The sequence below is a fragment of the Ixodes scapularis genome, unplaced genomic scaffold (assembly GCF_016920785.2).
Source record: "Ixodes scapularis isolate PalLabHiFi unplaced genomic scaffold, ASM1692078v2 PGA_scaffold6__148_contigs__length_123643588, whole genome shotgun sequence".
Classification (NCBI taxonomy): domain Eukaryota; kingdom Metazoa; phylum Arthropoda; class Arachnida; order Ixodida; family Ixodidae; genus Ixodes; species Ixodes scapularis.
In genome coordinates, this window is record NW_024609881.1 from 82,016,312 (window position 1) to 82,041,717 (window position 25,406).

General features: G+C 45.1%; 1 protein-coding gene across 2 annotated transcripts in view; it reads right to left on the bottom strand.

Moving 5' to 3' along the window:
* Window positions 1-25,406, bottom strand: part of LOC8036862 — a 55,997-nt gene that overhangs the window by 1,068 nt on the left and 29,523 nt on the right. The window contains exons 2-6 of one of the 2 annotated variants that reach the window (XM_029994611.4): window positions 17,297-17,585; window positions 13,528-13,601; window positions 7,461-7,575; window positions 3,538-3,590; window positions 1,370-1,420 (exon numbers count right to left, since the gene is read on the bottom strand). In XM_029994611.4, the coding sequence (XP_029850471.1) occupies window positions 1,370-1,420; window positions 3,538-3,590; window positions 7,461-7,575; window positions 13,528-13,601; window positions 17,297-17,585 (582 nt within the window). The remainder of the gene's footprint in view (window positions 1-1,369; window positions 1,421-3,537; window positions 3,591-7,460; window positions 7,576-13,527; window positions 13,602-17,296; window positions 17,586-25,406) is intronic. The other variant, XM_040502245.2, reaches the window with a different exon arrangement.

Sequence of the window (25,406 nt, forward strand, 5' to 3'; positions counted from 1 at the left end):
TTATGAAAGCGGTCATCTGAAAGGTTAAAGGTCAACAGTCAGTGAAGCAGTCGTGTGATAGATGTTACTGCCCCCTAGGTAGAGGACTCGATGACGTCTATCACGTGACCGCTTTTCATTGACTTTTGACCTTTTAACCTTTGAGATATGACTTTTCACATTTTTTCGCTAAGCCTAACCGTGTTTTGTCGCCTCCTACCTAACCTAATCTAACCCTACGACGGCAACAGCGAGGCACACACAGGACCGCAGATCAAGTACCCATTCTACATACTGCGGGCTTTGTCGATATGACCAAGCTTTGGCTATGGAAATCAACGGATTGTGATTCTTAAAAGTGAGCGTAGCTACACTTTAGTTTTGTCAAGAAACGTCGGCTGCAACTCGAGGCTTTTAGGAGGTTCTCTTCCAAGTTCTTTCCTATCTGCTTTTAACTACTTTAGTTTTTGTTTGAGCGCCTTTCCTTTTGTCGTTCTAATTCTCAAGTAAAATATGGGCATGCTCATGTTCATTGTAGGCACAGAGTGGGTTGCTCACTTTGTTCTGCTCGTGACCTATTGTTCTGTCTTAGGAGTATCAGCAACAATTCTGTAATTTCTGTATATAAAATATATATATGTTGGCAATGTACTTTATGCTTTAATTGAGGCTTCTGCGGAGACAGCTGGTAAGAAGTTACTCAAGCTACTCTCCTCACTCTTTGTTTATTGTTGTGGGGTGCAAAATGTTATATCCGTAGCCAAATAATTGAAACAGAAACAAAAATACATTAGAATTTGAAGTTAGCAATGAATCTCATAAATGCCCTTTTTTGCGCAAGCCAGCGCAGGTAAACAAAAATTGAGCCCTGCTTCATGCTTTATGAGCATCAAGTGGTTATTCTGAATGCTAACAAGCTAAAAAAACAACAAAAGAAAAGAAAAAAAAAAAAGCCTTTCACGATTTTATTTTTTGGGGGTGGCCGTTGGTTCGGGATTTTAAGATTTTTACAATAATTTGCTGCATCTTGTCGATGAGGAATTATATAAAGCCTCAAACAATTGGTGGCATTCAATGGCTGCCATAGCTGAGCCCATTGTCGCTTGGCATATGCTAAGAATAAGGCCCCCCTCCCCCCGGGACTGTGCATCCCAAACCATCAAGATTGCTGGTCTTAGCGGAGTATGAGTGAGGGTTCGTGCGCATTCGCTCAACTAAGCCAGCCAGTGACTGCCATCTATTATGGCTGCTGTTGGCAGCTACCTAATTGCAGCTCCTTTAGGCTTGGTGGATATCTGTTAAATGGTCTGCACCGATCACAGACGTCAGCAGCCGACCCTGAGTTTAGAATGACCCCAAGAAACTTCGTAACAGAAGCGTTTTTAAATACCTTGCTTGTATAGGGCGTCCGTTTTATCTCCAAACGTTTTGTCGGGAAAACCTACGGCACACGGGGTGAAAAGAGTGCACGCAAGTAGATCAGTGCAAAGTTTCGCTTTGGTATATTGAATGTACTAAGTGACGTCATAAGGCTCGCGAGGGTGACCATTTTATTGCTGCCGGCAGCGCGTACAGTCGCCAAAGATATGAATAATATCAACTGGCCGTTGGAGTCAGCCGAGAGCGATTCACCGAAAACGTGCGACCATTATGGTATGCGCTTGCATCTCATTGTCCAGAGCGCAAGCGTCTACGTCTCATTTCAGATGGCGCTGGCTGCCACCCGATCCGAATGGTTCAGCCATATGTATCTATCAAAGTCACTTGCGCATTCACTCAATGTTATTAAAGCCATGCTTGCCATGCCATGCCATGCTTGTGAATTCAACAGATCAGTTATATGTGAATAGTTATTTAAGAAAAGATGAATTCTTGTGGCTTGGTTATAGCGTTAAACCTTGTCACGTGCTGTGCATTTACGCCGAGCAAGTTCAGCTAAATTTAAGATATATATATATATATATATTTTTTTTTTTGTGAGGAAATTAGAAACGACCGGATATGCATGATAAACTTCGACATGAAAGATTTTTTATTTTTTTTTGCAGTAAAGAACATTGATCGCAATTAACGCCTTTCTGTTGTAATATTCGATCACAAAATTTTGAAGAAACTCCTGCCCCAAAAGGGGCAGGACTTTCTTTAATTTACTCGACCGTGAAAAAGTTGCGAACGAATTACGAAAATTGGGCTGTTTTGCGGTACCAGGCAATTGCTGCGACGTATTTGCGTACGAACTCTTTCCACCATGCGCCCTTTAGGTTTTATACGCCAGCATATTCCAGCGTTAAGTGAACTCATTGTTTGTATTTTTGCTCGAGGCATCGTCTGACTGTTCTCATTGCTGCTCCTCGCAGGGCAGTAAACCACTAAGTCACTAGAAAGAGCTTCGCCGGAATACATGTCACATACGGTACGGCATGATTTGTCACACTCAGTGTCAGAGACGACTACCGAACAAGATATGGGCACGTGATGACCCACCTCCCTTCAAGCCAGGTCAAAAAGCTTAAACGGAGATTGTAAGAAAAAAAAAATCTAATATTCTTAGGGGGGTCTGTAGAACTGTTATCAAAACTAAGTCAAGCGTACTACTAGGTACTAAATTGAATTAGGTGCCCCCAAGTAGCACAAAAGAGAGAAGTTCACCTTAGCACCATAATGGAACTTTACAATGGGTTACCTGGGCAAAAAGCAATACCCCAAGATGGAATAATTTTTAAAAATTATTAAACACTTCAGAAAGTATATAATGTTCTCCGTTTACTGTTTTATTAAAATGTATACCTTCAGTGCTAAGAGTAGATTGAAAGTATTCTTCGGTTATTGACAATATATTGTAGTACACTGAAAATACAGGGTGTTTAATTTAAATTCCAACAGATTAATTAAAAAAAAATCTGAAAGCTGCTTGAATTTGGTTTGTGCAGGTAAGTTATGGGGACATAATATAAGATAATATTCCACACAAGAAATTGAATAATTAACCAAAAACTGTTAATTAACTTTTCAATTAGTGAAACAAACATATGGTTCCAGTTAGAAACTGGCTGGGCGTCATCTAAGACCACTATATCAGTCAATTTTAGAAATATTTCAAACATGTGGTAAGTTTGGATGAAAAGGTTATCATCCTCGTTTTCGAAACGCCAAAAACGGACCCCGCTCTTTCCACGTTTCTAAAATCGATCGATTCAGTGTTTTTAGATGACGCTTAGAAAGTGTCTAATCGATGCCATGTATTTACTTGCACTAATTAAGAATGTTAGCTAAGACATTTTAGTTAATTATCCGACTTATCGCGAGGACTATACCCCCTATACTAGGTCATCCTGGACGTACCACTCACCTGCACAGGGTGCATTAGTCCATATATCTTTCGCGGCTTCTTATAATAAATTCTGTTCGAATTGAAGCCGAACACCCTGTATATTTTAAGCGTACCTTTTTGCTTCATAAATGTTATTGCGTTTTGCTGAGGGGTTTACATTGGGGGTTGTACCACAACGGACGCCGCAATTTGAGTGCGAAACTGGGAGATGGATTTCTGCTACTCACCTCTTCGCCACCTTTGGTATTCCCTGTCCATTAGGCGTTGTTCGTCTGCGGCCCTGGAATTGAGATTTTTGTTATATGTTTGTCATAATTAAAATCCAGCAACTTGTGATGAACATCCTCGTGTAACTCTCAAATACAAAAAAAAAAAAAAAAAGACGAATTATTATATTTATTTAACTCTGAGGAAATGTTGAAAAGTCACTAAAACAAGGCATTAAAATATTCAAAACCTTTTCCTAAAAAAAAGTCTCAATCTTTTTTTTTTTGATGGAACTGAAGATTGGAAGAACCGCATCTTCATTCGAAAGTTACAGTAGTTGCAAATTTTCCAATGTAAAATGCAGAGGCGACTGGCGCAAACGTTTCGCGAACTTCGTTAGTAATTAGTGAACGAAATGTAAGGTTGCAAGTGATATCGGACGAATGGGGGACCATCACACGGTGAGAGGTACCCGAAACTTGGGTTAATAATGCGGCTACCACATAGACGTTTCACATCTTGATACGTCCGTGTGTGTTTGTGTTGTTCCCTAAAAGCCGCCATGGTGCCTCGTATACAAGTCTGCAGGCACTAGGGAATTTTAGGGAAACCGTTTCTGCACATCCGATAGGGTACGATACGAAGGCCTTTCTAAAATCTAAATCTGCAGAGCAGGCACCTGTAGAAGTAAAGGATAACATTATAAACAATCATTGAAAATAGATTATACACCTTCGGCTTATCCCTAGAATTTAGAATGGCCTCCGATACGATCCAACATGACATATTAGAGAGTTTTAGTATATCGTTCCCATGACTCCGATAACGATACCCGATACTCCGCCACCGCCTCCCTCGCGCATGCATAGTATCATTATCGGGGCTATCGGAGGTATCGGAACGATCTACTAAAACTCTCTATTACTATTTAAAGGGGCGGTGCAACGATATTCAATTGGAATGTTTTTCACTCTACACGAGCTTACTGGCACTAGTGGGACTCAAGGATACTCGCACGCAACGCCACTGACCAAGAAACTCCTTTGTTGCGGTGTAATTTCAAGGACAAAACCGAGTGTTTCCATTCAATAGAGAGTTTTAGTAGATCGTTCCGATACCTCTGATGGCCCGATAACGATACTATGCATGCGCAAGGGAGGCGGTGGCGGAGTATCGGGTATCGTTATCGGAGTCATTAGAACGATCTACTAAAACTCTCTAATCTCTCCTTCGCAGAACCTGATGACGTAGCTGGGCGGTAGCAGTACCGCCCAGTGACGATATTTGAATGCGGCTCATAGATTGGACCCGAGCATGGCGTAGACACTCGATTTGGGCTCGTGATAATCGACAGCTCGAGAAGCATTCGGGTAGTGTCCTGTGTCCAATCGCTGCAATGACGACAACAGCCGAACCATAACAATGTCTGGAACTCAGCGCGTGTCCTATGCCTTGATAACCCCAGCGCATGGCTATGATCAACATTGGCGGCATATAATCGGCTCCAGATCACGTGGCCGCTTGTTCTGGCTGCGAGTTGAGGGGGTGAACTCTGCTCGTTTTTCTTAATTGTTTTCTGCAACTTCGATTGCGTGTGGTGAAAAACGAACGGGTATTTCACAGGTCATTGACGTCAGGGATCCGTTCTAAGCGGTATTTGCGCAAAATACAAAAATCGTTGCGTGGGGTTGCTTTGACTTTAATAAAAAAAAAAAAAAAATATAACTACCTCTAAAATCAAATGCAGTATGTTTATATTTACAACAATTCTTCTAATACGCTCAAAATAAAGTACGGTGTTCCGCAAGGGTCTATTTCGGGCCCCCTCTTATTTCTTTATGTGAATGATATCACAAATATTTTGGGATATCCTGAGCTTGCCATGTACGCAGACGGCACTAACACGTTTTTAGCTTCAACCTCTAAAGCGGCCTTAGAATCTACGACAAATAATTATCTGGACAATCTATCAGTGGGGCTTCAAACTAAGAAATTACAACTAAACGTAAAAAACAAAATATATAAATTTCACTCCCGTTAAGAGGTGCGACAACACTAAGGTGACAATATATTTCGAAAATGAAATTATAGAGGAGGTTACAGAACAAAAATGTCTTGGTGTGTGGTTGAATCGGGAGTTAAGTTGGAACACGCACATAAATAAGCTGAGCTCTGAGCTATCCCGAGCCATCGGATGTATTTATAAAATAAAAAATCTCATACCTTTGTGGCTAAAAAAGAATACATATTACGCTTTATTTTACTCCAAACTGTGTTATTGCATTTTAGTCTGGGGCACGACATTGGCAACCAATTATAATAGGTTGATCATCTTACAAAAAAAAAAAAAAAAAAAAAAAAAATTCTACGACTATTTGAAAATTATAACGGTAATCCTCAAAATCTCCCAACTGAACCGCTATTCAGAAAATATGGCCTACTTAAAGTGAATCAAATTTGTTATTTTAAATTGTCACAGATAATACATACAAAAAAACTTTTCGCAATTCGGCCAGAAAACACAACCTATCACACACTTAGACATAGAATCAGACGACCTCCAAAAATATGTACCAATTACGGAAAAAAAACAAAAAAAAAACGACAAGCTTCCAAGTCGCCAAAATTTTGAATAATACAAAAGATCTAATAGATTTTAACTGCAATGTACTCCAATTGGGGGGAAAAAAAGACTAAAGACACTTCTGGTGGGCAAAAAAAATTGGGTTGTGTATATGTTTGTTTATACAGCCTAGTACTTGGTCTGCCTCACAGGGGCGACGAGTCTCCCAGCTGTAGATGAGCAATTTAGCCAGTGCAGTACAACCGCTAGCCTGAGGTCTTTAACGTGCATCACGCTGTAGTGATACACGACCGCACGCCGGTACGATGCTCATCCAGATCGAAACGGGCAGCGGTGGGGATTGAAATTCTGGTGGGCAGTGACATTGTGTTCTGATATGTGTGTGCTGTGTATTTATTAAATCATGTCCATATTTTGCTTTTGAATTGATAAAACACGTTTCTGACTAATTTGTGTTTATCATTCTTTGCTGAAAAAATTATCCTGGGATAATTGATTGATCCCGTTTTTTGTTTCCGAGTTGTATAGGATTTTGTAGCTTCTTTATTTTTCGTGTTAAAAAATCTATGCACAATAGACTGCGGTGTTAGAAATGTAAAGGGGACAGAGACCTCGTGAGGCATCACGCCTTTAGTCTCTGCCTACCTCCCGGTCAATCGGAGAAAGAAAAAAAGAAGGAAAGACCCTCCTCTACGAACTGCGTGTATGCGAGTCTTCTGTGGCAGCGCATGCGCAGTTGGTACCGGAGGGCCTACGTATGGGATGGGGAAAAACGGTTCCCTAAAAGTCCCTATAGTGTCGGAGGCGTCTTTCTTCATTATTAACGTTCCTGCCACGTTAATAATAATAATAAAAAAAAATTCCCTGGAGATCATGTTGGAAGCATACGTATACAGCAAACACGCTTAATCGAACATCCGTGAGGTCTGTTCGCGGATGATAACACCGTGTCTCCATTGTATGCGATGTAGGGAAAGTGTGACGGAGGTTTTAAAGACCCCAGGCTAGCGGTGGTATAGTACTATTTTCCTGGCTAATTTTGTCATCTATACACAACGGGAACGCCAGACGCTCTTTCGGGCAGACTAACTTGTTGTCTAAACATACACGCAGTAGAAACAATAAATGACACGCGCTCTTCTGTTTCCGATGACGTCAGAAAAATGGCGCTTTCGCACCGAGTGGCGTATTGACGAAATGTACATATTTTTTTAGAAACTTGGCGGTGGGGATTGGTTCTGCGGTTCTTTACGTTGCGAAATACCGTTTATGAAAGTCTGTTCGTAGTCTGTGAGTACAGCAGATTTTTCCATGGATAGAGAAATAGGTGCGGTGTCCAGCTGAGCCGCTGAAACTCACCTGAGCTGTTCCGTGTGGAGATCGGCCAAAATGGCGTCCCTCTTGTTGACGTTGCGGACTATCCTCACGATGAGGTCGTGCTCTCGCTCCCGCAGCTGCGCTGTCCTCCTCTCGGCTGCGGACAAGAGACAGAACTCCGTGAGACACGCGCATGCGCATTCCGACAGAGCGTATACACGTTTGCAAGTCCGGTCTCAGGGCGCCGCCATCTTCCTCAGTGGGGTGCGCTCTCGGGAGCGGCCATAATCCGATTACGACGCCTTAGCAAGGCTTCGTAATCGGATTATGACTGGTCCAAGCGCACCCCAGACAGGCAAGATGGCAGCGCCCTGAAGCCGGACTTGCAAACGTGTATAGACCTTTTCCACAAGGGCGCCGCCATCTTGAATTGTCGTCACTTCCAGTATGGGCGAAACCATTACTTTGCCGTCGCCACGCCAAAAGAAGACATTTGGGATATAAGCCTAACCGTCACACATTCTTGTTTTGGCTCCCCTCTATTTTTTTTAATGGTTACAGGTTGAAACGTTTTACTATTTTGTCGTCGCCCATACTGGAAGTGACGACAATTCAAGATGGCGGCGCCCCTGTGGAAAATGTCTATACAAGTTTGTTTTCCCCTTCGCCCACCTCTTTTTTTGCCAGCCGCTCTTTTGCGTGCCGATGCTAGGAGGGGCTGGCAAACAAATGTTCGTCAGCCTCTCCTTGCATTCCGACGCGCCGAGGACGTGTTCAGGAACACTTGCTCGCCGCGTATGCAACAACTCGCCCTTCGTAAACGAGCGCCTTCGCCCACGGGTTCTGCAGGTTCGCAGGAACCAACATTTTTCACGAAACAAAGCATCCGTGCGTGCAGAATAATATATAACAAGTTGCAAACATTTACGATAAGAAGAGAGGGACATTGAAGACAAACTGTTTGTCTTCAATGCCCCTCTTTCTTTATCGAGAATTAATAACCAACACTCTCAATTATCTACCTTGCAAACATAAACTGCGCATTGTTTGACGCTCATTCTCCGCCCACATGTAGCGCTAGAGGACAAACCCAGATGCCAAGGTTTCGGCAAGAACCGATATCTTATTCACAAGTTAAGCATACACCGCATGCAAGCTCTTTGGCGAGCGAGGAGAACAAGCGACGGCGGCCCGCTTCGCTGTCTCTGGCCAGTCGCGCGACGAGGTTAACCGCATGAAAGCGATGGGAGGAAGGGGCGAGGGCGATGAGCGACGTTTTCTAGAAATTCCCAAAACCGAGAGACGCGACGAGCGACAGTGAAAAATCTTCGTCGCGCTCATCGCTGACTCTCGTCGATGTCGCCGCCGCTCGTCTCGTCGCTCGCGGAATCGCTTACACGCGGTTCAGCCTCTATAAGTGATTTTCCGAAAATTTCAATGCGAAAATGGGGCCAATTTTTGCCTCCGTCGGTCGTCAGGTTTCCATTGAAATTTTCAGACAGTCACCTATAACTTTTGAATAAAATAACGGTTAGTGCTGACACTTTGGCGTCTGGTTAAGACCTTCAGCACTACATTTAGGGTGGGAAATGAGCGTTCAGAGATGCGTAACTCTTACTTTTTTGGTGCAAAAAGAAAAAAAACACCTTTTAATTTGTTTTTTCTCGGGACGTGCTGTACTCGATTAGGTACCAGTTCGTCTGTAAGCCCAATTTGACCTATTCTCATCCAGTGGAGTGCAAGCTGTGAGGCTGTGCGTACGAAAGCTACGCGAGCTGAAGCCGACATCCTATTCAGCACGGCTGAACATCGTTCGCTTTCTCGTGTTGCGTTCGGCAACAAATAATAAGAACGCCTAAAAAAAAAAAAGAGAGAAGAAAGTAACGGCGAAAGAAAACAACAGTTCTTTTTTCTTTCTTTTTACGGTTTAAACCGTTATCACTTAGAAGACCTCCGATCTTCATCGCTCACGAACCCACGCAGCTTCGCCCACGATCGTCGACAACGCATCTTGCAGCCTCTCCCAAGGAGCGGGCGACGTTGAGGCAAAGACGCCCGTCGAGCTTAGGCGTCTTCGCCGCTTGGGGCGGCTCGGGTGATCCACCAGCAATGACGTCACCCGTAGGCCTTCTCTTCCAGGTGCTATGAGCTAAACTATCTCTCACACACACACACATACAAAAGGAACCGCTTCAACATTTCCAGGCACAAACACTTGTTCCTTCAATGTCAAAATGTTTTTTTTTTCTCTTTATTTCTTTGCAGTCTTTGGTTTAGCTTTGAGCGAACAGTAACTCCGAGCCAACAATCGCCATTGTTGACGGTTATCGTCACGAGAGCGCAGTCAAAGTCAATAGAGCGCACACGCGGCACAAGGGCCTGTAAGGTCACGGCGCGTGCCCCTCGCAGTTGACCTTTAGCCGGGGGAGAACGTTTGCTCTGAGAAACGAGATGCGCCGTGACCGTTCTGTTTTCGGCGCTGCCCGTGACTGGCGAACAGTCGCGCTTCTAGCGAAACGCTTCAGCTGTTCGGGAATTACCGGGTAACACCCGATATCTCCCGATATTTACACCCCGGAAACGTTCCTTGAAGATCGGGTTAAACCCGATTGTTCCCCGAATGCGGAAATTGAATTTCCGCATTTTTCCAGTTACTCTGCTCCGAAAATATTTTCTAGGAAACAAAGAGAGAGAGAGAGAGAGAGTTGGTAGGGGGGACACGTGCGCTGACTCCTGACAACGGAAACAATCCCATAGATTCTTCTGGATTCAGTGAACTGCACTGACATAGATCGAACCCTCAAATGTTTCCTTGCAAGTCCACTGTGACGTATTCCTTGACCTTCTCCTTCCACCGTTTCAACCAGCGCAAAAAAATCAAACCAACAAGAAGGATGAGAGTTTACGTATTTCAAATGAGAGAACGTTCTCTTAGTTCAGCTGAAAGCCACTAAATAAGCTACGCTTTAGAGTAACGCCATTTGCACATCTTGTGGCTTAAGATCATGGTGGCGAGTTATGTGAAGCTTTATCTGAGATCGCAGAAACCGCTTTTCCGTCCTCCCGACATTTCTAAAACTTTTTTGCGACAGAGCAAAACCATATCACATAAGCTCGCCGGCACCGCATCTAAAGCTGTGGGAAGTCGCATTTGTGAGTTGTGGCGATCGACAGTTGGGTCGCTTTGCGCTAAGTACCAAGATGGCGGCGACCACAGCAATACCGGGGAACAGAATAGCGTAGCTCATTAAGCTGGTCTAGTTCAGATGACATGTGTCCGAAAACCGGACACGTCTAGGATGGAGACAGATGCTGCGCATGCAGAATATTACGTAAGCAACGAGAATCTATAAATATTGGTTGAAAGCGCTAAAAACGACACACCACAGGGCGCTCTGTGGTGCGTGTTTCTCCTACTCGTCCGTCGTTTTCAGCGCTTTTAACCCCTAAACTGTGTAACCAACTAGCCCAAATCCAAACCCTTCTGGATCTATGAAAAATTCAATAGCTCACGTGAGCTCTTATCTCGCTTCAATGCCATCTCGTGTACAGTACTTAATAAAAATAATTTTCGCATTCGGACCGATCAATTGCTAATTATACTCGTATATTTCTAAATATATTCCGTGATCGAAGAGAAGATATAATTTTCTCCTTGATTATACCATGGTTTAGATGAAAGCGGCAAAAGTTTAACCCCAATTTAAAAAAAAATACAAGAAAAATGAATTTGGAAACGAAGCACCTTACTTATGCGCCGTTTACAAACAAGCCTACGTAGCGGTGCCCGATTTTCCGGTGGGCGCCGCCATTTTTGGTTCTCGGTGCAGAGGGCGGGCGCCACTGACGATCGTTACGGTTCGAAGAAAACGCCACTTCGTGAGTTTTATAGTCGAGAAACACGGACGATATATGTCGTTTCGCCGTGTCGCGGACCGTTTCAGCGTTTCTGGAGGACGCGAGGAGCGTTTCCCGCGACCTCGCACGAGGCCTCGGAGAACTGCCAACCTTGATTCCAGGTGCCAAAATGGCGGCCGCAGTGTCGTTACTCTGAAGCGTAGCGTGTCTATAGTGGCTCTGTCGTTTCCGGTTAAAGAGAAAGCAGTTCGCACGTACAGCAAAAGTGCCCCCCCCCCCCCCCCCCCTCCCCCCCAGAAAAAAAAGAAGAAGAAGAAAACAAGAAGGGTAACTTTGTATACGCAACGCCGAACGCTCATTCTTCGCTTAAATCTAGCGCTATCGGTCCACACCAGACTCCAAAGTTTCAGAACTATAGCATAACTGTTTTCGCCCTTTTTAGGTAACTGCAGGAGGTCATTCATAATCATCTCTGTGTATTCGAGAGCTCCGTCAATGAAGAGTTTATTTTCGCGGTAAAAAACAAAAACAAAAAACAAAAAGAAAACACATCTGCAAATGTTTTTTGGAACACCCTGTAGTTTTTTTTTATTATTTTAAGTATCACATAGCTTTCTTAACGCCATACACCTTAGAAGACATCTCATTTCTTGTAATGGGTGTCTGCAAGACGTTAACACATATGTATTGGCGACGTGCGCGATCGAAAGCGTCGCTGTGGTCGGCCTCCCACGATTGGCCGAATGCTGACAATGACGTCAGCAAAGGATTTCTCATCGACGAAAATAAGAGGAGTGTAAGAACTTTAATTTTGACAGTGTTGGCAGTGTTGCTTTGATAACGCAATTATTTCAAGCTTCCTCCATCCTAATTTCAAACACCAACGAACTTGTTGTTCGCAAGGTAATGACGTCACGAGAGGGAACCATAAGAGGGCGCCACCAAAACATCTCGCCGCTAGTACCTTTATGATTACACGCTGCGAAGGAAAATGTCAGTGGCACCGAGCTTTCAATTTTTTCCGGAAAGTTCTACTTTTCTATGAAAACATCTGGAGAACAAAACCGACTTTTTTCCCCCTCCATTGAAAGTTTCCGGAAATTTTGCGTCACAAAAACCGAAAAAAGGTGAAGAAAAAAAGAGAGAAGAAATGTCTCCTAACGTTTAAAGGAGCGATGCAACAATTTTTGTACTTTGCGCAAATACAGCTTAAAACGGACCCCTAACGTTAATGACCTATGAAACACGCGTTCCTTCTTCACCCCACGCAATAGAAGTCCCAGAAAAAAAAAGTAAAGAAAAACGAGCAGCGTTTACCCCCTCAACTCGCAGCCAGAACAAGCGGCCACGTGATCTGGAGCCGATTATATGCCGCCAATGTTGATCATAGCCACGCGCTGGGGTTGGCAAAGCGCAGGACACGCGCTGAGTTCCAGACATTGTTATGGCTCGGCTGTTGTCGTCGTTGCAGCGATTGGACACGGGTCACTACCCGAATACTTCTCGAGCTAACAATTATCAGGAGCCTAAGTCGAGTGCCCACGCAATTCTCGGGTCCAATCTATGAACCGCATTCAAATATCGTCACTCACTGGGGTGTACTGCGATCCCCGAGTTACGTCATCAAATTTTGCAAAGGAGAAATTGAGTGAAAATGATCGCTTTTGTCCTTGAAATTACACCGCAACAAAGGAGTTTCTTGGCCAGTGGCGTTGCGTATGAGTATCATTGAGTCCCAAGTGTGCCAGTAAGCTCGTGTCAAGTGAAAAACATTCCAACTGAATATCGTGGCACAGCTCCTTTAAGGAAAGGCGGAAGTTTGCTTTCTGCTTTTCGAAAAGCGCGGGACAGACTTTTAGTTTCCTAGGATCCAGCTACTGCCATGACCTAAAATGACGACGGGATGCAAGTCTCCGATTGGAATTTGCGGGCCATGTCGAGTATTTAAAAGGTTAATAAGTAATTTTTAGATAATCGCCTTGCTAGTTATCACGTCACACCCGTGCCCTCGCTTCCGTCGCAGTTGATACAATTATAACTCATACATGGATGATATTTTTTTTCTCCTTAGATTTCAAGTGTTTCTTTGTAACTTCTTTTCGTACTCGACAAAAACAGCAACCACAACCATGCATATACTTTTAGCCCTTGTAGGCTGAAGCTGACAGCTTGGCTCTCTCGTTGCAGAGCTGTGATAATTATAGGAAAGATTTGAAATATTTTTGTTTTCCGGCGTCGCTTCCAAGCTCACCTGGCAACGTCGAAATTCGCTGCATCTGCTTTCGAAGTCGGCTACACTCCTCTTGCAATAGAACGTCCTGCAACCTAAAAAAAAAAAAGAAAAAAAAAATTAACGTGACGAGTTAAAAAATACGTTAAGACATGTCTGCATTTTTAGCGTTCTTTGCTTGCTCGCTTTCTTCGGTTTACACACTCTCTTTACTTAGCCTATTCGTTCTTTTCGTTCGCTCCCTTTACACACTCTTTCCGCTTACTTCCTTTACTTTCCCTCTTCGCCTACTCCTTTTGTTAAGTATCTTTGTTTACTCTCTTTATTTGCTCTCTTCGCCTAGTCCCTTTATTCGCTCTTTTCGCTTAATCTCTTTACTCACTCTCTCCACTTAATCACTTAACCCCTGTACTCACTCTCTTCCCTTACTCCCTTTACTCTTTGCTTACACAATTTACTCCCACTCTCCGAAAACTCCCTTTACCCTTTCTCTCTCTCTCTCTCTTTCTGCTGAATACCTTTACTCACCCTCTTCGCTCGCTCTCCGGTGAACCGGGGAATAAAGCTAGCCATTCACAGGTAAATAATCTCGTTTATACCGGTCAGGTATTTACGGGACAAAATATTTTCTACGCTACTTCCATATCGAGGAATGTGATCACCTTCGGACATTGCGCCGTTTAGGCGGCGCGGGGGGGACGGCGTCTGCAGGGCATATTCACGTGACGTCAACATTCAATGCGGTCCTACTTCAGCCTCCATTGCTGTGTGCGCACGGAAGAGCGTGCGGAGGCCCGCTTCTACGTGCCGTTCTTTCCCTGTGCTATGTGATGCTCTCGTAACCTGATTTGTGGTTTTTGTGTTCCTGCGTCCGTGTGCCTATGGCCAACAGTCACTCTGCGTGCTCTAACGTCCATGTGCTCGATTGAATCAGCGCGTGCGTGGACAACCCTACAGAGACGTGCACCCACAAGAAACTTTGTATTGGCCCCGGACCAGAGGCGCTTGCACGAAGTGCCCAAGAGTGCCTGTAAACTAAGCTTCAAGCTAAGTGATCCATCATGAGTAAACTCGGAAAGAATGGTTAACTCATAAATGAGACAATTACGATCATTTAGTAATCGCCAGTCGTTCCCCTTGGCGATTATAATATCCAATAAACATACGCTAAGTGTTCATTCCACACGGCGTACCTGGTGCAATATATTTCAATTAAAAGGTTTAAAAAGCGCGAACAAAACAAGGACAAAGAAGCCTAGCCCAAACCCAGGCTTTAATGCAACATATTGCACCATTTAGCCTACCATATGTTTTCCATTTAGGTATGTGCTTTCGACTCCAGTAGCTGTATGTGTTGAAAAAAGAATTTAGTCTCGGAATGTTGTACGGGTTTAAAGCAAACTTCGAACGCACATATGTTGAAAACTTTGGGCGTCGACCTTTTGCTTCTATGAAAGATTTCTCGGTTGTTAACAAAAAATTATAGCCACAGTAATAATGCACGGCCATCTGTCAGAAAGCTATATAATACCTGTGGCTTGGGGACCCTGAGTGCTTCCATCCGTCGATTTCGCTCGGAAGCTTAGCTAATGCCGCTTGGTACGATGGCCGCGGTATATATTTTAACACAGAATGCATTTTGTCAACCGATTTCTATTGAGTTCTGTAACGTTCGGCTGTAAGAGTCGGCTCTGGCCGGTTGTAACAAAAACTGACACCGAAAAGCGTTACGCACATAGGGAACCATATAAAAAGACCCCAGTTCCCCCGCAGGCTTTGAACCCGTTAACTTGAGGTTGTGAACCAAGTGCTTTGCTGACTGAGATATACAGGGTCGGTGGCAGGGACCACGCAAGAGCAAGCTCATTCGCGCGGCGCGTGAACGAGCTCGCGCACTTCGCGGCCTTTCCGGTCATGTAGCGCTATCTGACGTCGTGTGTGAGAAATGAAAGCGAATCTTCGGTAGGCAGTGCCTTTAAGAAGCCCCTCTCCTTTCCTGGAAGGCCTATCGCACATTCTGTTCTTTCCAGTCTGTCTTGTATTTATTAAAAGTTTTCTTCCGGTGATTATGTACAACTTTTGGTACAAAATAAAAATGTATACACGGAAGTAATTATCTCCGTAATTTGCTCGTCTTTGAAACCACAACGGCGCAGCTGACCATACGCAACACTTGCCGCGAATCGCTGTTTTGATCCTACTAATGGACATTCCTTCCCCCATGATGCTTCACTTCCAGCTGAGTGATACGCCCTGTTCGCATCTCCTGGAGAGGAAACGCCACCTAGCGGAAAGACGTGAAGGAGTAAAGCGGGAAATAAATTACCTTCCAAAGTATGCAGTGAAAACTGGCGCAGCCTAGTGGCCGCGCCAGTTTTCATTTGTCAGACGCTTTTGTCAGACGCTTTTTTTTTATACATAAAGCCTAGATTATTTCGTTTTTCATCTTACCATTCCCTCTCTTGAGATACCGTGTACGTTCTAACATTGGCTCACACACGCATCGTTTACAGTTTACAGTTTACAATTCGAGTGGGCAAGATGCCCACCCGATTTATTGCGTACGGCAAGCTTGTGTTCCCGCGCTCTTTTATTAAAACATCGGCCCGTCTGACCGATGTATACTTTGCCGCAACCGAAAGGAATCTCATATACCACCTTAGTCACGCATTCGGTCTATCTTGTTACATGTTTTTTTGAGCACGAAACTAACTTTTGTTTTGACATCACGGAGCATATCTTGGAAAGTTTGCACGGTGCTGAGTACACCACATTAACCCTGTGCCTACCAATCATCGTTTTAAAGTTGTGGGACACCTTGTGCAAATATGGAACCACCTGCACTGGCATCTTGTCTGTCTTTTCTCGACATTTGTCGCCACCCTTTCGTTTAATTTTCTGTAGGAGCCTCTCACACACATTTCACACTAAGCACTTAGGGTAACCGGTACTCTTAAAGTGTGCAACCTGATGATCAAAGCTGCCAGCAGTCTATGCCGGCAGCTTTTTGTAATGGCTGCGTGAAGGCTGCAGGTGTATGCAATCCCACGTTTAACAAGCTTCGAGTTGAAACTGCTAAAAGAAAGAGGCCTTTTTTTTTTTGATTGTGGAATATAGTTTTAGCAAAAATGATCCTTAGTAAAATGAGCTACAAGTCCGTTGGTCAGACGGGCCGATGTTTTAATGAAAGAGCGCGGGAACACAAGCTTGCCGTACGCAATAATTCGGTTGGGTTCGCGCCTTTCAACTTTTTAATCGATATGTAGCAACCAACTCCAACCAAAGTTTTATTGAGAACGTCGAGGTCTCGTAGCCATCAACGCGATCCCCTTTCCTCTTTTCCTTGTTTTTCTTCAGTAATAAACGTGTCCTACTACTACTACTACTACTACTACTACTAATGGTTCCTGGAACGCGTCTCCGACTGGTGTGTTTACCGCGTCACAAAGAGTGGTCCCTCTATTTCCGTCTGATGACGCCACAGAAGTGTCATGCTGCCGCCCGCCGCGATCCTGGTGGTGTTAAGGCAGCGGTGGTGGATGTGGCAGACGTCTGTTCCGCTGCAGGTCGCTCTCAAGCTTGGCAGTCCACGGAAGCTTCGACAGCCAGAAGTTCGTACTCGTTCCCTCGACAGCATGACACCCCAGCTTCTGCGATGTCACTCGTTGCCAGTATGCGGGACCGCATTTTGATGAATGGGCGGGTATATATGAAGCTAAACACACCAATCGGAGACGGTTCCAGGCACTGCAGTCAAACGCACGACATCCGAGTTGCGAAGAGTTCTCACCTGTAGACCAGGCTGGTGGTCTTCGCCATGACATGGCTGTGCATCCGCTGCACCTGGAACAGGCCCTCTTCGATGTCCTCGACGGTCTTCCGGGAAGGGGGCGACAGCTGCTTGACGAAGGAGTTGTCGGCGACGGCGACCCTCCGCACGTTGCGCACCTGGCGACCGAAGTTGAGTCCGGCTTCGCACAGCAGCTCCATCTCTCGGAAGCGGCTCTGGTCCTGTGCCTGGGCCGACCCGGGCCCGCTGTCCGAGCGTCGGTGGCGGGCCGGGACCTCGGGTGCCTCGGCTGCTGGCATTTGAGGGGAAAGAGGAAACAGATTGATACCATTGGCTGGTTTCTCCTGGCGATGAGGGACGCGTTTCAAAGTATTCAGCAACCACGGTGCTCTAATGTACCATACCGTACTATAGCTCTATACATACTATATTGTATCATTATGTGCCATGGTAGTATACATGCTGCGCTATACCATAATGTGCTATGGCAATATAGAGTACATAAACGAAACTTTACCGCACTACTATTCGCGACTCCAGCAAAACGGACGGCACCAAGCGGGAAAACCGGAACCAGCCGGAACAGGTCACTTTGCGCCTCTCCGCGTCTCTGGCGGCTTTCGCGGATACGTGTTGTCGGCGCGGTGGCGAATCATGTAATTTGACGAAGCTCCGAATATTTCTTAAGTTTGCCTGAGTGTTCATTAGTGTGGTGAAGCCTCAGTAGATTGTGTCCTTCCATCACGTGTTTGAAAGGTTGTTTACTCCACAACACACGGTCGCCTGCTTTCGATTTCTTGGATGAGGAGGAATCACGGAGAAACGTTTTGATTTCTTGCCTGTCTCGAATCGCATTCAAAGTGACGACTGCTTTCGATTTCTTGGATGAGGAGGAATCACGGAGAAACGTTTTGATTTCTTGCCTGTCTCGAATCGCATTCAAAGTGACGACTACTTGGTAACTGATAAATGGTTTATTTATAGTGATGTAGAACAGGGGACTGAGGACGACAGACGAGGTGTTTCACTGAGGGAACACCAATGTTGCAGTCAAGTGATTGGGAGGGTTCGATAGCTGCTTTTCTTGAGTTTGGTTGTGTTCGATTAGCTTCAAGATTGAGCCACCCACGCGAGTCGGTGCGTTGGCTACTCATCTTGGCTGCTTTTTGCCGAAAAAGCCTCTGGACCGCACCGAAGGAGTTGGGCTGATGTCGCAATTACTTGATTCCGGAAAACCTGCTTGCTGCATACGATTAATGAGGGAAATTGTCTGCTTCCAAAAGGTTGGGGACGCGTCTCGCAAAGTTAGAAGCTGTCACGACATTATGATCTATCGCGCCTCCAATATTTATATTATACCCCCGTCAAAGCCAGCAGCAATATACGTCTACATTGTTCAGGTTGCCCGGCCACAAAGTATGCTCAATTTTTCCGTTCAGGATTCGAAGTCAAGTTCAATGCAGAGAGGTTCTGCGTGAATCTCCGATGAAGACTCTCTTCAGTTTGTCCTCACTCGTCTCCGTGCTGCCGGCTCGAACCATTTGGCTAAGATTAAGTAGTATCTCTCTGTCTGTCAAATATACTTTTATTCAGCAGTTCACTTAATAGCTAGTCAACTAAGCTCATATTTCAACCCGAAAAATATACTAAAAATCGCTTTAGTGGGACCATAGTACGTAATATAATACATAACCCGCATATTCGTCAAAATGACTTCTCGATTGCTACTAAAACCTGAATTGAAATACGAGTATCAGCTGCTTAGTGGGGCGCCAGTGGGTTAATATGCTCCTTGGCTCAATAAGCGCTTGCTTAATTTTCGTAATTTTCCTGCAGCCTGTGTTGTTGACCGAGCAGACGACTGGAACTGTTTCTTAAACGCGGATACGTACAAAAGCTCGATTTCGCGGACAGATAGGTCGCATGGTCGAGGCATGCGAGTTAGTTGAAAATTACTCTCGGTGAGCCAATTCTGTAGTCATCGCCGCTTTCCTTGGCTGATCAAAACTGAGTAGAGTCTATTACCATCTCTCCGGAGCCAAAAGTTTCGGTTTCAAACGAAATCTCCGAAACAAAAGTTTGACCTAAAAAGTACAAAAAGCACCTGGAAAAGAAAACTATGCTCTGCAAGTTTATGTACACCGGCTACACTTAACCGTCGCAGTTCAAATACCTATAAAATAGGGCATTAAACAAAAAGAAAAATCTGTTAAATTGAATGCGCCACCCGTTCAGGCGGCCCGGCTGAGCCGATGCGACCTGTTCCCAGCCGTTTATTTGGTAATGGCGCCGCCTATAGGTCGCTGGAGTCGCGAATAGCAGTATACCCACTGCAATGCACCACTATAGTAGCATACCTACTCTTCTGTACCATACTTACTATAGTAGTTTAGCTATATAAAACTGTACCATACTGTATTATAGCGATTTACCGACCATACTGTACCTTGTTGAACTACTATAGCAGTTTACTTAGTATATTGTACCATACTGTGCTAAAGCAGTATACCTACACTCTAAAAAAAGCCCGTGCGTCTGCTTCCCCGCACAACACTTGCAGAGCCAGTCACCGCAACTTACGGAGGCAGCTCAGCGAATGACGATACCGAAACATATGTTTAGACCAAAAAACGCAGTCTGAGTTGTGACATTAAGCATGCAAGCGTGACGTTTTGCATTGCTTAATGCAAAACGTTATGCTAACTAGCACACCGCTAGTTCGCACATTATATCATGCACGTCTACAGCACCATATCCTTCCCTGGCATTAGGGAGTTCTCGGCGTCAGGGACTATACATGTGTTGCAATTTCTTTCCACTTGCCGAGACACGGTTATAACGCCCGTAAGGCCAAGCGTGACAACCACTTTTTTTTTTTTTCAGCTTCGTGAAATGCCCCGCAAGATGTTTTCGGTGCCATTGTAAAGTAGTCGAGCACTTCACAATAGACGGCACAAGCCCCTCCTCCTTATACGGAGCGTAAGTTCGTCTGCTTCTTTTGCTGGGGTTGTAATGACGTCAGAACGAGGCCGAGCTCTGATTGGTTCCGATTGAGGGATAGTGGGTAGACCTCAACGCAAGGTGCCTTGAGGTCTGCCCAACATTCTCCAAGCAGAGCCCGGCGTTTGACGTCGCCACAACCCCTGCCAAACAAGCAGACGAACTTACGCTCTGCGTTCGATGGGGAAAACCTGAGCTGCGGAGCGTCCGACCGTTCACACTACGCAAACACATCGAGGTCTTTGTATTCCAGGTGTATTCCACTTAGCCAGTGTTTGAATTCGAAGCTGCAAGAAAGAGAGTTTGGCCATCCATCGCGACCGTCGGCACGCAAATCAGGAAACTCCATTCGCCGAACGCGCGGTTGGGAGCGTTCGCAAGCATGCATCTTGTGGCCAGTCATAAGCAGTAAGTAATCCCCTAGCGGTAGCTGCGAGCGAAACAGCCATATAGGCCCCAACTGATTACTTTTAACTTCACTGAGTTTGAGGCCGACTGCCAAAGCAGCGCACTTGATGCTGTGGCAACGAGACTATTATAAACGTTAAACTTGAGGAAGAAAACGAGAAAGGACGGACAAACACAAACTTGTGTTTGTCCGTCCTTTCTCGTTTTCTTCCTCAAGTTTAACTATCCATACCAACCCGCTCGTTCTGTCCCCATTATGAACGATTTCAAATTCCCTAGCGGAAGTAGTGATGGAAACACGTAAGCACTAACCGACTACTTCGTTTGAACGTCACTCGGTCTATCAGGTGATACGTGGTGTGTTTTACGGCGAAATAAACGAATGCAGGCTGCGTGCGCCTAACCGGCCTCCTCGTCGAGTATGTTCGAAGCATATTTGTCATGCATGCTCTCAGCCTTCGAACGTCCCATTCTTTTGTCTGGTCCCAGACACAGACTATGGAATGTTTGGATTACGTCTAGTTCCCATTATAACCGCTGGAGTATATGCGGCTCTGGTGGCCGCACTGCTGTTGCTGCTTTCTGAGGATCAAATATTTTTTCTTTATCTTTTTTCTTGGTCACCCAGAAATATTTACGCTTTTTTAAATTTTTTTTTAGACATACTGTGTCAAGGGTTGAGTTTCAAGAAATCCCAACAAAGAAAAACGCAATAGTGTAGCACGTAAATACCCCGCTAAATTTAGCGCGAAAACACTCTTTCCGCTATACATCTATCGGGGAGGGTATACAGCGGGGCGAAAGTCCCACGACTTTATTCTTAGGATTAAGATATACTTATATTTTCTATTTCTGTCAATCACCAGTAGGAGACAACGTTGCCAAGGAACATGCGATCCGCAGAAAAGCGTGCTTTAGATTAATTGTACTTACATTCGTCACTTAAGTTTTCTTCTACATCAGAGCTGCTCTGCTTTCTTAGTTTTCGGGCTTCCTCTTGATGCTTAGGTTTTTTGTCTACTGTAGGGTACATAAGGCGTGTAAGCACGTTTTAGCAAAAGTTATAATTTTTGTTTTTAGTAAAAGAAGAGGTTAAACAATCCGTTGTTTGTATTCGAAACGAAACATATTAAACAGAACTCAGAAGTTTGATTTACGCGTCGAGCCCACGGTTGCTCGTGCCATGACTCATCACTTGCAAATGCTATTATATTAGTTCTTCATTTACATACCCTAGGACCCGGGGAAATATTGCGAAGGGTACGCGGAGAGCAAGTCGTCTGCTTCTCGCCCAGCAGTTCCAGTGACGTCAGAGCGACGCCGAGCTCTTAATGGCTGTTCGAAAAAAGTAGTGGGTAGACCTCAAGGCATCGAGCACTGAGGTCCACCCACTATTGGCAACCCCTACGCAAGAAACAGACCACTTTCTCTGCGCATATATACCACAAGTGCAATCGTTATAACATTAGTAACATAAATATCTGCGAGATTAAAAAAAAAAAAAACGCATATAAAGAGGAAAAAATAATTTAAGAATAAGACGACGTCGAGTATTTGTTGTGTTCTTTGAAAGCATCACCACCGAGACCGAAAATGGCGGCCCTCATGCATCGCTGTTTCGAGCAGCGTGTGCTTTGATGAAGCGTGACGCCATCTTGCTTTTGCCCGGAACCGGTGTGCATGATTCACTTTTCAACTGCATCAAGAGCCTAAGTGTTGTTCAGTATCGGCAAACTATTACCTTCTGTACTTAAAGGGGCCCTCCGGAGCTTTCTGCAATCGTCTGTTTATGTTGTTATATTGCGTAGTAGGTGCAAGTTAATATGTTACAAAGTTTTAGATTACAAAACTATTTATTAAGCAGATGGCAGAAGAAATATATCGGGACTATTTTCTTTTGGAAGACAATCCCCCATTCCCTGCCCATCGCTAAAACTTGACCAATGGAAATGCTGCATCTCGCGGTGAATGCGAACGTTATTATTGCAACACTTTTTAAGCTTGTTGTAAATTAGAGTTTGAGAAAAACGTAAACTGATTCTGGTGCGGGAAACATAGTCCGCAATTATCGCTCCAAAACCAGCGAACTATGTTTTCTCCCCGCAAGCTTGTTGCTAGGGGGTGATGCGTCGGCGCGTCGGCTCGTCTGCTTCCCGGGGCGTCTGCAGGCGTGCGTTTGCGGGACACGTGTTCCTTCTTCCCGTGGATCCCGACTCCGAAGACAGCTTTGCGATCCTTCCACGCCAACGAGTCAAACTTTTCCTTGTCATCTGTGGGATGCGACTGCGTATTGCAGTAGCAGCGCGACGGTGCGGTGCGACGAACGACGACTGCCGAGCACAAAGTCCGGGTCCCTTGGCGACGGTCCGCGCGTTTTCGAGAGATTCCTCCGCGGGTCGGCGGTCGGCCGCGTTGGTGACGCGCAGTGACGCCGGAATCCTTCGCTTGCTATTGGCTGACGCGTAAAGAGATGCCCCTCCCGTTTTTCGGGGTCATCTTAGAAAGGGGGGCGTGCCGGGGACTTTGATAGCAATTTTAGTAGGGAAATCCGCCGCGCATGACCGTAATATTATGATTTTTAGGATCCTTAGGGCCTGCAGATTGAGTTACCGCCATAAATAGACCATCGCAGAACGCTCCGGAGGGCCCCTTTAAATGCTCTACCTCTCATTGGTTCGTTTTTTTTTTTAGCTTCTGGATCTGTTTTTTTTTATATACAAAACATAGCTACTGATCCATTAATAGATGACGCGTGTTTGAGCTATATCATCCCCCGTAAGTCATATGTCACCTGCGAGCGTGTGCCAGTCAGCGTTCGCTAACACTGGACTGGAGTACAGTACCTGGTTAATTCCGTCCTGATTGTTTTTCTACCGTATAATTGTTTTCTGAGCGTCATCGTGCAACCTTCTGACAGTCGTTTTGTCTTTCTGCCTAGACTATATAAATTGCACACGTACGAGAGGGCAAGAGCACCGCGACCTGCCGGATGTTTTGGACACGAAGAGGAAATTTCAACGACTAGAAAAGAAAAAAAAAGGAGAAAAGGAAAAACAATTCTTTGTGACGTATTAGCCACCCCAACTGCTGCTCTGACGTTATGTTTTATAAACGTTCCTGGTTACAGTGCGGCACGGTTCATGTCTCTGAATTCGTTAGGCAGAAATTAAAATGCGGACCAAGCCCTCAAAGTGCATTGTATCAGACTCCATAACAACGAGATTATTCTTATCCACACCTTCCTTTTATTATGAAGGATCACCGGTTTTGAAATGCAGGTTTAAAACCTCTTCCCGCAGTGCTATTTAAACGGATGCGCAACGTCGCAACACCACCATTATCCCCACCACCACCATCATCATCATCAGCATGCATATGCACTCTAAGGAAAAATGGAGGAAAAAGGTACAGCAACGGCGCGTCTCCCTCCCTTCTATTGACGCGCCCCCATGCGGTCACGAGAAGAGGAGGAACGAGACGTTTTTCTCATTCTCCTGGCAGACGGGAGAAAGCTTTCGCCCTCCCGACTCATCTTCTTTCGGTTTCGTTTTTCGAGCAGCTCGCGCACGTTGTTTAATAGATGTTGTTGAGTTGATTGAGCTTCAGCGGGCAGCGAAGGCCGCCTGTAATTCCGTCTTCTAGTCCAAACGTGCAGAACATTTCGGTTGCACCGACGTTTTTACCACTAATTTTATCAAACGAGCAAACGAAGCCGCTACAAACAGCGAAGTTCTGGAGCAGTGCCAGCAGCGCTACGTACACTGCGCAAGATGGCCGTTTCCAGATTGAGGGAACCACGCGGAACCACGCGGAACTGTGTCGGCGTTTTTGACGTTTTGAAATCGCAGAAACTGCGTCCAAGACAGGCAGCTTTTGCCGCCGGGTGCCTGGGTGCCTTCTGTGCTGAGTTCGGTTCTGTTTTCCGATGCCGAGTGCCAGGCGCAAGATGGCGGGACGAAGGGACCGGGACATCACCGCCTGCTGCGATTGGTCCGCGCCACGCCGCTGACAAAGTGGGACATTGCCATTTGGGGATCATACACTTTGGATGCACGGGCGGTATTGGACGCTCGACACACCGGTCAGAGACGCGTTCCATGCCGAGTAGTCACACATCATCCACAATTCTGACGCGGTCGAAGGTATACCTGCGATGCCTGCGCCACCTTGAAAACAAGGCTTGGACCTTTCCTCACACGCCATTGTCCCTTTGAGAAGGAGAAATAAAATATTTGCGTACGGTTCATGCGTTGGCCGAAGTATAGTTCCTACATGATTACGGTTGTCAGATATAAAACAAAACGACAAGATCTTTTTTTTTTGTTTTTGTGGTTGAAATATTTTTACTTTGCGACAGCGTTAGCGATGACTCGTTCGAGTCATCGCCGTTTTTTTTTTTTAAATATTTTCTCTAAGTATTGAAAGGTGGTCATAGAAACTACCGCAATGGTAGAAAGTGCGCAGTTGGGGTACTGACCAAAGGGGAAAAATTCGATGCCCACCACTTCGAAGTAAAATGCGGAAAAGTGCTGTTATCGCGTTCGCGCTAACAGTGTCCCTCGTTGTGTATACGCTATGATAAAATTGCGAGTATAGCTTTTATTAAGTCGACATGCAAATATTTTAATTCGTCACATAAAGGTGAAAATTCAACAAAAACGCCCCGCAAAAAATAAAACTTTTTTGTTACGAATTTTGATGT